The sequence below is a fragment of the Neopelma chrysocephalum genome, unplaced genomic scaffold (assembly GCF_003984885.1).
Source record: "Neopelma chrysocephalum unplaced genomic scaffold, ASM398488v2 Primary Assembly neopelma1_97390, whole genome shotgun sequence".
NCBI lineage: Eukaryota > Metazoa > Chordata > Aves > Passeriformes > Pipridae > Neopelma > Neopelma chrysocephalum.
Window position 1 is genome coordinate 4,085,010 of NW_020926031.1, and position 16,942 is coordinate 4,101,951.

Genomic DNA, 16,942 nt, shown 5'->3' on the forward strand with positions numbered 1-16,942 from the left:
AACAATTTTTACTTTGTGCATATACTGAGATCATTCAATAGTGAAGCAGTCAAGAATCTACTGCATCACACAAATGAGAACATAAATAAGACTTGTGAGTTTTTAAATCTGATCTTGTAGGATTTTCCAGTCCACTTTCGATGTGTCAAATCAACCTTACAGATTTGTCTATTAAGTGTATATAGACCAGTACAAAGAGAGGAGAAAAGGTAGGACAGACCTATTTTGAGAGCTGGTTATGGAGCAGAAACAAACAGCTAGCACTCCAGAAGTCAAACAATGTACAGGAATCTTTGCTTGCCTATAGAGTCTCCAAGAGAAGACAAGGCTATGGGTAGGTAGGCATGCCAGGAAATTTTCTGGTAAAAATAAAATGTTGTTGCTATGCTTTATTCAACTGTAATAGTAAAAAATGTTTTGGTGTAGACAGGTTGGTTTTGGTTACTATATGTTTCACTATCATAAGATCCAAAAGGGAAGAACACTCAGCGAGAACAATTTTGGTTGTGAAAAAGATGAACTGTACCCTTGAGATCAGGTTAAAAGTGTTAGAATCATTGGATTTTATACCAGGAAGGAGAATTTCCAAGGCCTAAGGTTTCTAAACTAAGGAAATGTTGAGATGGGCACAACAAATTGTGTTGGAATTCAGAGTAGGAAGAATCTGTTCAAGGCTTTTATTTATTGTCTTTGAGAAGAAAGCCAGCAGTATCACAACTGTGTTTCATGACTTAATACACATTAGTTTGTACTGACACTTGAGGCCTTTGAAGACACAGTAAGCATACTTTCCTTGAGCAGTATTTCTACTGAAGAAAAAGAAAAAATAGCTTTTCCAACTTTGTTCTTGCCAGAAAACCCCTTGTTTTTGATTTTTCCTAACAGAAAGAAGAATTACCTGATCCAAAAGATTTAGAACTGTATGAATTTCGCTTCAGTGACTTTCCTGTTACAGAGCATGGCCTGATAACTTGTGGAATACGACTGTTCTTTGAGATAAATGTTGTTGAAAAGTTCAAAGTCCCAGCTGAGGTTTAGTTTATTTTTTTCCTGTTTATATTTATTTTTAAATAGCTGATTTTAGGTACTTTAATCTAGAAGTAGATAATACTAAAATATTAGCAGTATGGTTAACAACCTTTCATTTTTAATGAAACATTTACATATTTGTCATAAAAACGTAAAACTAATCTTGAATTGTGTAAGCTATATAGGGGATTAAATCAACATGCATTTCTATAAGAACAATTTGCTGTTTCAATGTTTAATTCGATGAAAAGCATTTATTTTCAAAGAACTGACACTTTATTACAGTAAATTCATAGTATATTCCAGTAATTTTATAGGAATTCCATTGTTTTGTTTCAATTAGCAGCACAGTCTTGATCACTTTTGTTCCTAATAGGTTCTTACAAGATGGATGTACACAGTCAGGAAGGGTTATCGAGATATCACTTACCATAACTGGAGACATGGATTCAATGTGGGACAAACAATGTTTACTCTACTGATGGTAATGTTGCTAATATTAACCTTCCATTCATTATTTAGTTTTCTTTCAATTCCAAATGGAAAATTCAGGAAGACACACCCTTGGAATTATCTGTTTTCTTTTACAGACAGGCAAAATAAAGAAATACTATACTGATCTAGAAGCCTTTGCCATGGTTGCTGCTGCTTTCTGCCATGACATTGATCACAGAGGGACCAATAACTTGTATCAAATGAAGTAAGTACAAATGCTCAAAAACATGGTAATGTATTATTTTTACTGGCAAATGAAAAAAAATAATGTCAAAACTTGCAAAAATATGAGGTATATATTCCATATTCATCTCGCATGAATAAATATTTATGCTACAGAAGATTTCTGTTTCAGAGCACTTCAGACAGGTGAAACACAAAGATGAAAGGCAAAAGTAGAATCTTAGAAGGGTCACCTAATGCTGCATTTTTAAGAGACACTAGCAATGCTTGGATTGTAGTAGACAAAACTTCATGCATGAGGCCACAAAGAAATGAGAAAGGGCATTTTGTGTTTTTCAAGACAAGGGGCATAAGCACTTTTCTGGAGAGGGATTAAGGATGTGACATAGACAAGGGCCAGTTTAGAGTAAGACAAGATTTTTTCCTCTCTTTTCCACTGCTTAATATGACTAGCTCAGTTGTTCCTTCCCACACTCAGTTTCCTGACTGATGTAGGTCCTTTCCTGAGGTGTAACCTCCTCATGTTATACAGGATTCTGAGCTAACAAGCTTGAGTTTACCACTGAGTCCACATGCCCAGAAGTTACACATCAGGAGGTTCAGCTTTGCAGTTCTTGCTCCCTCTTGTTCTGAGAAAATATTCTAAAGGATTTCTTTGTGGTTTCTATCTTTTTTGTTATGAAACAATATGAATTAGCAGATGCTTGTTATAAAACGATATTAATTCATTTTAAATTTACCTTTGTATTACAACAATACATATCATGGTGAGACTCACTCTTGTCCTGAAGAGTGAAGAATCGACCATTTAGTCTCTTACATGATCTGTGAGGGCTTGTTTCCAAGTGCTAGCCAGAGAACACACGTTTCTCAAAATGTCACGTGTACCAGAAGATTATAATTTTCTGACTACAGTTTCCACCAGCTATATCTCCAGAATGATTTATCCTCCCCCTCTGACCCTGAATACACTCCTCACAGGAGAGGCATTTCAGCCTGTGTGCTAGAACAGTGACGCAGGGGGATTTTCTGATTATTCCCAGGGATTCTCCACGTGACGTAGGACAGAGAGAATGACAGACATTGATTCTTATTCAGTGGACTGCCTCTCATCCAAACAAGTTTAAAGTGGGGTTTAAATCCTCCTACTGTGGTCTTCCCTAGCTGAAAGCCCTCTACATGAGGTCATACGCAGTAAAGCTATTTATAAAACTTATTAGGCTTTACCACAACAGTCTTAATCACATCAGAAAATAAAGGTATGATGTAGCCCACCCAGGTTATCTGAGGAACACAGCTATTAGCTGAGGGAAGAAAGGAGGAAAATACAGTTCTAAACATGCAGAACCACCTGGAGCCCTTGTAGGTAGGATACTCGTCCCTTCATCCCACCACCATAGTCTGACGCAGAATTTCCTCTGCTTGAAGCTTAGTCCAACGTCAGGGGAACGCTTTTAATTTTGTGATAAGACTGAATACGCCTAAGCTGTCAGGACTTGTGCAGTCCATAAAATGGTGATTTTGAGGGGAGGGGAGAAGCCCAAGGCCATTAGAGGACTTAAACTCCATTATACTGTTATTTCAGATTTAAGTTACAGTTAACTAGAATCCCAGAGAACATGACACAGTCATTACAGATATACAAGAGTTCAAAAGCCATACCACAGAATAAACACTAAAGGATGGATAAAAGCTATTTTTAAGGTACACAGGATTGGCGTAGATTGTACAAACAGCAAAACTGAACATGCAAGACAAAATAGAGGCATATATTAAATAACACAGCTTTTGCGTTTTGAGGTATCTAACAACACCTTCGACTTCAGTGGGCACTGAACACCCAGTGCTCTTCAATTTCCATCATCACTCATTAACAAAAATGAAGGCAAGCAAGTAGGATTTTTTTCTCTGCGTCACACCAATGGTTAATGTTTTCAGATTAAACTATTGAACATGGAGATCAGAAGCATTTTAACCCTAAATACATGAAACCTGAATAAAAACTATTGCCTTCAAAATAATATAAATAATTGCCTATTTTTCAACAGGTCAGCTGCTCCACTGGCAAAACTTCACGGCTCTTCCATTTTAGAAAGGCATCATCTAGAGTACAGTAAAACCCTGCTGCAAGATGAGGTACGTCATGGACATTCTGCTTACTACAATCAACACAAAAGATCCAATTAGGTCATAGTGTTCCAAATTTCACTGGGTCTCATTCATTCCTCTACGTCCAGATTAAGAAATTATGGTAAAATTCAGAAGTTTAATCCAAATTCTTACACATTTTCCACTTTTAGAGAAACATCAGTACTTCCATCAGAAACAGACTCACTTCAGATAGAAAAGCTTTTTCTTTGGGCCTTACTCACGTGCTTCAGAGTTTTTTCCATTTTCACAAAACAGCCGATGTTGAAACCAAAGCAGAAAATACAATACATACATGACAACCACATGTTTCCATTAAACCACAGTGCCCGAACAGAGAACCCAGTTCAGCTGCAGGCTCCGGCAGCTGAGGAACAAAGGGATGGAGCTGTTTATGGAGGGCCCCCCTGCTGCCAGGCCAGACCCACCCCACACCTTTACCTTGCTAAACAGTGAAGGGGTCTCATGAGGCTCTGCTGCAGCTCTCATTACTGATCTTCCTGCACCAGGCAGCCGCTCACAGCTGCCCTTCCCCAGCAGCTGCCGAGGTGATGCTCCCCACTGCAGTGTCCCCAGGCCCAGCTGCCCCACAGGCCCTTCTCCTCCCCTGGGGATCGGCCTTCCTGCCCTCCTCAGCGCCAGGCTCTGGCTGCAGCAAAGGAGACATTTCACACTCTTTGCTCTGTATTTTCCACGGAAATAAGTGATTTAAAGCAAGACATGTATGCATGTACCCCTTCCAACGCTTGTTTACAGCAGCGTGGCAGGCACCCACTTCCACCCTCATTTTCCACTTCTAATCCCTGTGGTGATGCTGTTGCCTGACCTCATGAGGTCATGGAATAAATCCTTATGCTTAGCATTTGTTCGTTGAAAACGAACAAACACCTTTACCTTTATTGATGTCAATGTACTTTTTCAAATGTGAGATGCTGGGGACGAACTTCTGCTCTCGGCCAGAGCAGTTGTCAGGACTTCTGGAGGCTCTCACCAGCAGCATCGCTGATCCCCGTGCTCACATAGGCATTGTCCCTTCTGTGAAAGAAAGAAATAAAGCCAGGACACTCAGAAAAATGCTGAGTGTGATGGTCTCATTCCCTTTTAGAGGAAAAGTGTGTTGCACTTACCATGGTAGGCCCCTAACACCACTGCAGGCAATAGTACCAATCCAGGTTGACAGGGGGAAAAGGTCTCCACTGGAAAGCTTTAAAAATTCTAGGATAATTAGATTTATGGAGTGTGAATTTTTAATTTGTAGCATTATTTTAATTTAGGGACTGTAGTCGGCCAATTTCATTATACTATGCTGCGAGAACCTGTATAGTACAAACCAAAGACAGTGTTATAAAAGGAATTGAATTCATAAACTTTCCACCTTGCAGAGTTTAAACATCTTCCAGAACCTAAATAAGCGCCAGTTTGAAACCGTCCTACACTTATTTGAAGTTGCAATAATAGCAACTGACTTGGCTTTGTATTTCAAGTAAGTACTAAATTCTGTATAACTTTGTACTGAAAAGAAGTCAATCCTATAGAATGTATAACTGTAATTTTTAGTTGTTTATATGCATAGACCTTTACTTAAAATTGTTATTAAGTCTAATTATTGCAAAAACCAAGACATTCTTAGATTCATTACAAACTTACAAATTAGAGAATACATAAATGTATACAATATTTCATATAAATTCAGTAGGTCATTTCAATATGCTTTAGTTACAACAAACACTGTATTCCTGAAGTGTGGATTCGGAAGCCTAATCATAACGTTGTGTGTGTATGTGATATTTAGCATACCATACAGTAAATACTCACACTAAACAAGAGTATGCTGAAAATGAATATGCTGGTTTACAAAAACCCTACAGACATCAAATGATGAGCTAAATATGCCAAGGACTCCAAATATCAAATCATCCATTCCGTTCCTAAGTTAGTGACTTGATGTGCTTTTATAATGGGTATTTTCTTTAAAGATATATGGAGCCTTTTTTTTTATGATTGGAACAATTTAAAGTCAGAAGACAGGAAAAAATTCAGAAAGTTGTTTAATAGAAGTTATTAAATTTTAAATAACAGTAATTACATTTTTTCATTGATTCTAAACAAAGATTAGAAGATTTATTAAGGAATAGCAAGACACTTTTTATGTTTTTGAAATTTCTTCTTAGTCAGGTCTTAGTAATTCTTTGGATTTTTGATGGGAGGAAGTGAAAGAGTATTTATTAGTATTTGCTTCACTTTTCCCAGTTTAGTATGGTACATAAAGTAATGCACATGTAATACTAAAGAAATGAGAATGCCACTCCAGTTTAATATGAAGAGGTAGGAAATTGGTTGTTTCTTTGTCAGAATTCTGACACATTACTGTACATGTCAGTAGTATATAGCAAAATCTAAATGTCTAGGTTACCTGAAAAGTTTGAGTTCAACAGGAGGGTTTCACTTTGATACTACTATGGCTAGGATGCTAGTTTGGAAAAGCATAAATATAATAAATATGTTTTTCTATTTAATTATTAATACAGTAACTTATGTTCTCTAATATATGTTCTATTGGTATGTTTTAACAGGAAAAGAACTATGTTCCAAAAGATTGTGGATGCAATTGAAAAAATGGAAACAGAAGAGCAGGCAATTAAGTATATATCTATTGACCCAACCAAAAAAGAAGTCATCATGTAGGTGGTTAATATTTTACTCTTTATTCAACCAGTTATCTAGAACTAGATTTTAAAACAATTTGGGCTCCTAAACATGCAAATTAAGACTTGATGTTATTGTCCGATGGCAAGCATAACCACGATTTTAAAATAGATGTCTACAATCTTCTCTAAATGTGCAAAATGTGCATCCATCTGCATCTTAGGTATCTAAATTCATTTTAAAATTCAGACTTTTTTTTTTTAATAATCATCCTAACTATCACAGAATCACAGAATAGTTAGGTTTGGAAGGGACATCTGCATTTAGTCCAATTCCCTTGCCACAGCAGGGTCACCTAAAACAGGTTACGCAGGAACATGTTAAGGTGGAGTTTGAATGTCTCCAGAAAGGGAGAATCCACGACTTCCCTGGGCAGCTGTTCCAGTGCTCTGCCACCCTCAATGTACATTTATTCTCCCTCATGTTGAGGTGGAATTTCTTGTGTTTTAGTTTATGGCCATTGCTTCTCGTCCTGTCACCAGGCAGCACTGAAAAGAGCCTGACACCATCCTCTTGACACCCAAAACTACACTCATTTTGGTTTTTTGCTTTCAAAGGGCTATGATGATGACTGGATGTGACCTGTCTGCAATAACCAAGCCTTGGGAAGTGCAGAGTAAGGTAGGTACTTTTGAAATGGACAATACTGCATTTACTCTCTGTTTTACTGCCCATCTGTTGTACGATCAGTCAAAAAAAAAATCTAATATCCGCTGATATATATTTAAGTACCTGCTGCTTTCAGAAAAGAACCTCTATCTTTGTCACTGTGAGTGTAGGTGTTCCATGATGTCTCTCCTCAATCACTTCACAGGCTGCCAACCTTTCTCTACTTGTCCTTCCTCTAAACTGGCATCCCAAATTCTGGCAGCTGTATTTTTGTGCTATACAACTTTTACTACTTTGCAGCTATTTTTAAGGTACAGATTTAACAACAGTATGGTTTGAATTGTGTCTGTTCTGTAGATCTCGATGCCATTGCTAAGCCATAGCTTAAACGTGCCAAAAATAAATTCTGCAATACAGCATGGTACATAAGTACTTCAAGTACTCCAGTACTTATCGACCATCCTGCTGAAGCTCATCACTTAGGCTTACCGGAAGGAATATGTTTTAATAAGGCACAATCAAAATACAATGTAGGATGCTTGTGGAGTCTTCTTAAGTTCTATATGTTACAGTACCACAAGACTGTTATGTTGCTAATATTGCCTTGTTCCCATTGACAATAATCTATCATTTACTCAGCATGCATCAGGATATTATTAATTTGCTGGAAAAAGCCTTCAGTACAGCAGACAGTACTGCTGAAAAAAATTGACAGGTTTTTTTCCCCCCATTTTCTAGAAAGCCTTGTTCTTTTATTTATTTAAATTTACTGCTTTCTGCTGATAATTCCACTGAATTGTGATTATTCAGGTTGCCCTCATGGTTGCAAATGAATTCTGGGAGCAAGGCGACCTGGAACGAACTGTGCTACAGCAACAACCTATTGTAAGTACTAAATAATTTAACTGTGTTAAGCAATATTAACTGTCATTAAAACATCCATGATGCTTACTAGATCATGATACCAAAAAGCATGATATCTACATATTCTAAATTACTGCTCTTCTGTTCTAGCCTATGATGGACAGAAACAAAGGAGATGAACTACCTAAGCTCCAAGTTGGTTTCATAGATTTTGTGTGTACATTTGTGTACAAGGTAAGAGTGACTGGTTTTGTTTTCCTACTGCAGCAGTTCTGATGGCACAATTAGTGACAAGTTGTTGCAGTTAAAAAATTCTAGACAGCAGCAGGACTCTAGGTCACAGGGTGAACAACCATCACAACTGTCATAATTTTTCAAAGATTTCAAATTTTCAAAGAATTGCTCTCACAGAGCAAATGCAAGAGATGTGAATCAAATTCATATAAAGGGAAGATACCAGTGAAACTGGAAGGTGCTGAGGTTTTGTTATTACCCTGAATGACTGAGTTACAAAGTCCAGCTTGATTCTTCCCAGTCCCACTTAATATAAGCAAGCAACATGCGGATGGTTACAGAAAGCAGTTAATGGCACAGCAAAGGGAATAGAAAACTTGAAATAATCTGGACATATAGATATGCTGTACCTTCTATAAGGCATTGAAATGTCAACATTATTAATCCTTGTCTAGTTTTTTTATATTATCCCAAAGAGTCATGCAGAAAAGTGACATGTAATGTTTTAACATCCTCAGATATATCCTCATCTGCTTGAAATATACTACAGGATAACAGACTTTTTTATTTTTTCCTGATAATTATACGATAAAATATCATGTATCATATTTATAACTGTATTATATGAGCCAGACTATCATATATGGGATTAGGGAAGATACTAAAATATGCAGTATATAATTCCAATATTTTCCTAACAGACTATGTGCACAATAGGGTATTATTATCCCAATATGGTATTTCCAATAACATGCCTTAGAATTAGATCTAACAGAAAAATTAAATGCTTTCTCAGCAGTATTTCCCCAATTTCAGGTTTTTCAACTCATCAGTGCTTACAAACTTCTAACTTACTAATTTAAATTGTTTGTACAGGAATTCTCAAGGTTTCACAAGGAAATTACACCTATGTTTGATGGTCTTCAAAACAACAGGGTTGAATGGAAAACACGAGCTGATGAATATGATGAGAAGATGAAAGCTATTGAGGAACAAAAGAAAAAGGAAGAAGAAGCAGCTGCCCAAAAAGGTTAAGTAACTTCTTAGATTTTCATTTACATATATTTGTAAGGCAGTCAACATATTCTCTCTCTCAAATTCACACATGCAGTGCACTTGTGCAATATTCTATTAAACTTTATACTAATAGCATGCAAGTTCTGAATTTGCCAAATTAGCTTCATCTTCACTTGGAAGAGGAGTAAACTTTAAAGATGACACAAATCCAGTACACTGACTTCTTTTTCTGAACTGCAGGATTATATAAAATATGACCATCACAAATGTGAAGGGAATGTAAAATTTCTTTTGCCAAAAGACTTAAAATTGAATGTAATTAAACGCTTATCTGAAATACTAGATATGTATTAAAATTCTGTGTGGCACTAACCCCAAATGTATTCAGGTGCTTTGTTTAAGTTGGAAATGAAAAACATAAGGGAAAGGAGGGTGTCTATTTGGAACATAAAAAAGCAGTGCAAATCCCCAATTCTCTTCCAAGTTTAAGATAAAGCTTTGGGCTCTACTTCCCTACCACAAGTTTCTTGGCTGAAACACACTCTCTCATATTACAAATTTAACACTAATCTTCCAAAGAGAGTTCAAGTCCTGAAACTGAAAGCATGGTTCTGTGTATCCTAACCTAGAAGAGAATCTGATTTTATAGAAACTGAGAACCCATCAGTCAAGTGTAAGAGTCAAATGAGTCAGTTATTTTTATTCTGTAATACATGTGGAACAGCAGGTCAACAGCTCTGCCAATCAACTGAGATGACTGGTTCAGAGATTAAAACAAAACCATGTGTGATTAAGCCAAAGTGATTAATTGTCAGCTAGTTCAAAGAAGAAAAGTTAGTTTACTCCGTATTTCACATTTTTAAAACATAAAACAGTACTGAATAATTTATTTGCTCATCAGTGTCTGTGGGAAATAGGTGAGTATTCTTCACATTTCACACAAAAGAGGGGCTACCCAAGGCCACCCATCAAGTTACTGTCAGTGTGTGAAGTGGAACCAGGATTATTGGCTCCTAAAAAAATTGATACTAGGTTAAAATAAAATTTAAAAAAATTAAAAGTTATTGCAAAGTGGTTTAAAAATTACTGTAAATTACATGATTTAATCAAAGTAGATTTTTGGAAAAGTTTAATAAAACGAGTCAAATATTTTGGCCTGCTCGTGCTGTGATACCACTTACGCACACTTTCACAGAAATTACACCCTCCAAATTGTGTCCCAAATTTATTTTCAATGACACTTTTTTTTTCTTGAAATTGCTCATATAATTTTACTTAAGATTAATTTATTGCTGAGAACTAGCTGGTTGTCAGTACATAAAAAGTATTCTTTCCCTTACACTGGACTTCACAGAAATATTAGCAAGACAAAATAAAACAACCTGGGATCTCCTTATACAACTTCAAACCTCCTTATATATTTGCTTTCTTGGCAAAGAGTATAGTTACTAAAGTCAGATGCTATGCCAGTAAGTATAAGCTTCTTAAATAAAAACAAAATAATACATTTAGGAAGAGTTGGGTATTTCCACTCTCATTTGAAGTTAGGACCATCTTAGAACATTGTTATTTTGGAATCACTTAAGCCACTGACTTAGGAAGTATTTTCCCACAGCAAAAACAGCCAAGCACAGACTAATTTGCAGGAGCCAAGGATCTGGCCTTTGCAGGGAATAACTGGCATCCCAAAAAGAAAGGGAGTTATTCTGCATCTTTTTAAACACACACTGGAATGAGGCCATGCACATTTGTGAAGGACAGATCTGACACTGTCAAATCAAGGCCATGTAAATATATGGGTTTGTTAAGTCAGTTCATACAAACAAGAATTTGATACATGCTGAACCATGGTCATTTCTCTAGATCACACTGACCGGGCTATTCTTAGCCATTCAGCAGACACAAAACAAAATAAACATGTTTGCTGAACCACTACAGTGGAAAGTTCAGAACAGAAAGTAAAACAGAGGAGAGTATTAAACTGAGAAAATCAAATACATAGTTAGTAACATAGTGTTGATTATATCCACAAATTACAGAGGGTAGGACACTGATTATGTGACATGTTTCAATGCAGGTGGAAAGGGTCGAAAATGACCTAGTAACATGGTGATCCACAGCTTTCGAATGTAAGTTTTAACTCTAATATTGGTATCTTACCTTAAATGAACCTGGAAACGCAATTGATTACATTGAAAGAATCTTAACTATGACCAATGAACATCTGTGGAATCATTTGAGAGAGACAGTAACAGAATCAGTAGCTATAGATAAAAATATAAAAACTGTCTCTCTCTCTTAACCAGTAATTACAAAGGGATTCACGCAGGGTTGAATAAAGGTTTATGTAATTAGGTCAAATTAAAGTTTTTGTATCATCTGCTTCAAAAATAGATTCACAGATTATATTGATCCAAGAGTTCCTTTTTTTTTGCATGGCTTGCATTCCTCAGTTTTGTATGTGTGGGACAGTCATATATACTTAACTGCTGAAACTTTCCAGTAAGAGTGGTTCAGTGTGTGTTTGGTCCTTTGAGAAATGTTGGTATCAACTCCTACACTATATGCACATATGTATATATAATGTTTCATTGTTTCATATTCCTATTTCCCAGACAAGCAGTGAAATTTCAGAAAGTCAAACACACATAATATGCATAAAACAAAAGCAACACCTCTATAACAAGAAATTAGAGCAGCTAAAATTAACAGAAAATACTCATTTTACTTTCCTTATCTGTTTTTTAGCAGAGAATCCAGGTGGAGGTGAAGAAGGAAAATCCAAAACATGTGTAGTTTTGTAATTCTTTGTCTCAAACTGTTCCTGCTACAGAAAAGACATCTAGAAAGAACTTCAATGAACCCCAGTGGATTTCTGCTTTGCATAGAATAGTATAGCTTGATCTCTTAACAATCCTCTTAAAACATTTGCCATTTGTTGGAAATAATTTTTAATGAAGTAAAAAAATGGTTACAATTAAAAACTGAAAATAATAACGGTGTGAACTGTGCGCTCTAGGTATTTTTCCATGTCACTCAATTTACATAGAGTGTTTTTATTAAAATAGGTCATTCTGCACACTGTACAGAAAACATACAATTTTTGGCAGATCTATGAAATTATGGAATGAAATCTAATGTGTACAATTCAAACAAAAAATTCAACTATTGCTACTTGTATATTTAGATTTTTATATTACATGTCTTTCCTTAATCTGGAATTCCATCCATTTCCTTCATTCTCAATACTATATAAAGTTCTAAAGTAAACACCTCCTTCACTTTAGGAATGCTCAACACAATTCCCTGGCTCTGTTTATAAAAAGCAAGCCCATGGTACACTGTGTTTTTTCAAAATTACCAAGGATAAATCTGCAAATTGTAGCCATCACTCAGAGAAACCACTCTTGATTCTATGCAAATGGCTCTACCACAGCTCCGAAACTTGTCACCTTTTATTGCTGGACTCTAAAATGGCAGACCATAAACATACTTTACATACAAGTGAGAGTTTGCTAAGATACCAGCATGTCCAAAGTAGGATCTACATTCAAAAGCATTTTAAAAGACTCAAGTACTCCCAATGTACCCTTTTGAAAATGCAATAAATTAAAGTATTTGAAAACCAATTAGCTGCCAACAATTTAATAATGAGAAGGGAAAGGAAAGCAGAGGTAGAGCACATCAGAATTCACATTACCTATCTCTCTACTACCAGAGACAGACTGCACAGAAATTAGCTCCTCATAAACACTGAAGAGCTACCAAAACCTGTTTTTGAACAATGACAGTCCACTCCACACATTCTACTCAGGTCTCGCGAAGCCAGCTCCTCCTGCAGATGGAGGAGGGGAAATGGCTGGTATATTATGCACAGATCTGAGTATTCACTGGAACCAGTTCCAAATCCAAGGAGATGGATGTCAAACGCAATTCCTGCAATAAGCAAATTCAACATGCAGACTCAATCCTGCCACTTCTCCTCCCCCTTTAAACAAAGAAACTCACACTTTTTTTCCCTCTGAAGGGCCCTCAGTATTCACAGAGAAGGGAGAATGAGTGAATTGCTCTATATAAACCTTTCTAAGAATGCTCTATGAACAGAGATACTGTGTACAATTATCACTCAAAATTAAAGGAATCCACAAAAAAACCCCAAACACTTAAAACATCCGGACTTATAAATGAGCCAAATATTTTATGCAAACAGTTATGACATAAAACTGGGTATCGTGTGTTATTTTCTGTATTAAATGCAGCTACTAAGAAAACTATTTCAAGGTTGTTTGATAATGTAATTTTATTCAAACTGTATTAAATTATGTATTTACTATGTATACTGTAAATTTTTATAACTGTATTTTAAAGACCCAAAGAGGAGTTAGTTATCCAGAACACATACTTCATATACAATACTTGAAGCAACAAATATAGCAACACATTCGACAAAAGCCCCTTTGGGCAAGTTGCACACGTGTAAGCAGATTGCTGCAGATTGGATTTGACTCTCAACCAAGCTTGCAAGATGACAGAGAATTAACCTTTAAATCCACCTTCTTACCTAAAGAAGCCTTCGTGCAAGGTTACATTTATTTCTTACTCAAGGACACCCTAAATATGTCCTTGTACTGTCATCTATTATGTAAGTACAAACTGTTTAAAATGTAATTTTGTTAAGTAATACTTGTAAATAGAGTTCTCAACTTATTCATATGAGTGCATGTAAAATGTTCATAAATACACTGCAACCATCTCTGCTGTTCCTTTTTCCACATCAAATACTTACTATAAATACTTTCTATACATATATCTACAGTGAGAAGTACTTATCAAAAGATATATTTTATACAATAGTAGCTTTCCTCAGAATAACATGAAAATTTAATTTAAAAAAGTTTGTTCTTCATATCCAAAGTAATTTGCACCTGATAGAAAAAAATACCCACTGTACTTATTCATGTGCAGACTGTTTCTTGCAAAACATAACTGGATGAATCTTTAAAGATATGTTGCACTTTGAAGAGGAATACAAATCCAGTAAGTTTCTCAAGCAATATACATGCTTTACTTGTATATTTAGGATTACACTTTAAAGAAGGATTAACATTCAATTAATGGAAAGGAGATCAGAAGTCACAGATAACATAAAAGTCACATGTACATCTCTGGTAGAAAGCCACACACGTATGTTTTACATCAAAAATTTCACCAACCAACCAAATTTTTATAAATGGAATTATAAGACACATCACAATAAACTGAACTTTTTAAAGGATTATGGGAGACATTTCACAATTTACTTAATTCAAGTAGAGTACATATTTGATAAAACTTGAACTTCTCCAATAGCACTTGAAAATACTTACAGAGACTAATACCTGAATATTAAAGTCTACGTGACGAATAAATTTAAGGCTATTAACTCTTGTTAAAGAAATTAAAAACACAAATATATTAAAGTGTATGGCTTTACACTACTCACAGAAACTTACAAATGCTCCTTCATAAAAATCTGACAATAACTGAAGTTTGGGATAAAATAAAAAGCAGCGAACTTCTGTGATGTAATGTCAATAAAACATATTCTTGTTTGTTTAAGTCTGGGTGCCATATATCTTTTGCACTGAAAGAGTTATTTCTCTTGTTTCATAAGTATGCAACCTACCATAGGAAACAAAGTTTTTAGATTTGAAGCCTTCTACAAAGATAATCTACCGAAATGGTTCATATGAGTGACTGTAGAAAAAGTATGCTGGCAGAAAGAGGTCTCCAGTAAATTATGACTGGATTTCCAGACTTCCATCTTGACAATTCATGAAGAAAGTCAGCCTATATCAATTTCAAGGTTTAGAGAAACAAGTCTTGAAAATACTCATCAAACTCCTCCTCCCTGTAAGAACAACAACAACAATGAAAATGTCAAATACAGTTCTGCTTTGGATTTTTACCTAGTAGATAATCTCTGTATGAAAAATATTTAGCAAACTTCTTCTTAGAATTGTAGAATATATAGATAATTTTGAATTATTCCAATACCCTTCACAATTTCTCAACTGTGCAAAAGCAGTGAGTTGTTAGGATTTACTTCTAAAATAATTAACAGTATAGTAGGAGGTAAGACAGCAGTGGTATCAGTGGCTTGAGAAAGGTTTTCATCTGGAGTTGTGTATGACTCCTCTTTAAAAACACATTCTTAGGTTAGCATGGAAAAAGATTTGACATAACTTTAAACGTCAGATTATTCATGGAAACACTCAGGAAAAATCTCTGCCTTTGCAGTTCTGAATGGACACTGTACATTTTACCAGCTACAAGTTCACGGGATCAAACTAACCGTGATTTTTCATCTGCATCTTGTATGGGACCTTTCCAAAAGTCAGCATCTGAAGGACCATCTTCTGCATCGCTGTTATTAGAATCTGTTAAAAAATTTAAAGTGTTTATTAAATAAATTTTAAAATAATTCATCTTTTTTTTACTTAGATGGCATATTACTAGGAGCAATGTTTAACTGCAATCATGAGAATTAACACTTTACCTTGCATAAAGTGAAAATGAAAATGTTTTGCGACTTTAAATAAACGTAGCATCAAAAAGATTCTTAGATACCACGAACTAACATTTTGGCCAAACATAACAAGAATTGTGTGAAAACACTGCTCTTGACACAACAGCAGCATAGCATTTTGTTCCTAAAATTAAACAATCACAAACTCAGAATTATTTCTACTTAAATGATTATTTATATCGTGACTTACCAGTGAAATTGTCAGAAAACACGGATTACTGCATAACTGTTTTGTGTAAGTATATAGAAGTGAAAACTTGTATCAGAAACATGCACTGACCTAGAAAAAACTGATCTTCCAATAAAGCTTTCCTGGCAAAACAGAAACTTTGGGCACGGTCCAAGTCATAAGAAAACTGCTTCAGGTCTTCCTGTAGCTAACTGGGAAAACCTGGAGCCTCAAGACATCCTTAAAAACGTATAGCAAAGCAGAGAAATCAGTAGAAACACTCAATCCCTTCTAGACAGTCTGCAGCAAGAATTGGCATGGCCAGGAGATGGGGCTTTTTTAATCAAAAAGAAACTGGAGACTGGAATTACTGAGCTACAGAGACAATCAGTGCCTAAAGAGTTACTGAGACTGAGTGCTCGAGCAACAAGTAGGTCTCTGAGGTACTACTGGTGGTAGCTGGAAAAGACTTTATTGAAGACTAGGATGTATTTAAAATCTTTATTTTTTTTGAGCAGAGTACATACAATTCTGTGAAGGAAAATGTACTAGTTATTATATCAGAAAAGTACTTTCCTTACACAGCACAGATTACACAGTACATATTTGTATACCTGGACCCATGCAATTAATAATGCACCTATTTTTGCACCCTCTACTCTTTTCTGGAACAGTCTGACCTCTCATTTTTCTGATTATTTCTATTCTGTTATCTGCCCACATTTTCATTCTTTGCTTAAACAATTTCCTTCTTAAAATTCCTTACAGTTTTTCTCCAGGATACATAAGTAATTAATTTGAATCTTCATATTTGTTTGTTTGCACATAGCATTTTTATCTTATAAATAAAAAAGACAGCTAATAAAACTAAGATCAATGACAAATGAAATAATACAACTTATTACAAAAACATAAGAGAT

At 35.5% G+C, this 16,942-nt stretch overlaps 2 protein-coding genes across 4 annotated transcripts in view; one reads left to right on the plus strand and one right to left on the minus strand.

The window, feature by feature from the left end:
* The window catches only part of PDE6C (phosphodiesterase 6C), a 28,616-nt gene extending 16,271 nt beyond the window's left edge, over positions 1 to 12,345 (plus strand). The window contains exons 12-22 of the mRNA XM_027672163.1: positions 886 to 1,032; positions 1,406 to 1,513; positions 1,620 to 1,729; positions 3,756 to 3,843; positions 5,238 to 5,338; positions 6,429 to 6,536; positions 7,119 to 7,182; positions 7,981 to 8,055; positions 8,185 to 8,268; positions 9,145 to 9,298; positions 12,034 to 12,345. Coding sequence (XP_027527964.1) covers positions 886 to 1,032; positions 1,406 to 1,513; positions 1,620 to 1,729; positions 3,756 to 3,843; positions 5,238 to 5,338; positions 6,429 to 6,536; positions 7,119 to 7,182; positions 7,981 to 8,055; positions 8,185 to 8,268; positions 9,145 to 9,298; positions 12,034 to 12,089 — 1,095 coding nt within the window. The 3' untranslated portion in view covers positions 12,090 to 12,345. The remainder of the gene's footprint in view (positions 1 to 885; positions 1,033 to 1,405; positions 1,514 to 1,619; positions 1,730 to 3,755; positions 3,844 to 5,237; positions 5,339 to 6,428; positions 6,537 to 7,118; positions 7,183 to 7,980; positions 8,056 to 8,184; positions 8,269 to 9,144; positions 9,299 to 12,033) is intronic.
* A 1,222-nt stretch (positions 12,346 to 13,567) lies between these two features.
* The window catches only part of LOC113961691 (protein FRA10AC1), a 36,209-nt gene continuing 32,834 nt past the window's right edge, over positions 13,568 to 16,942 (minus strand). For all 3 annotated transcript variants that reach the window (XM_027672169.1, XM_027672170.1, XM_027672171.1), the window contains 2 exons: positions 15,620 to 15,704; positions 13,568 to 15,175 (listed from right to left, as the gene is read on the minus strand). In XM_027672169.1, coding sequence (XP_027527970.1) covers positions 15,133 to 15,175; positions 15,620 to 15,704 — 128 coding nt within the window. In that variant the 3' untranslated portion in view covers positions 13,568 to 15,132. The remainder of the gene's footprint in view (positions 15,176 to 15,619; positions 15,705 to 16,942) is intronic.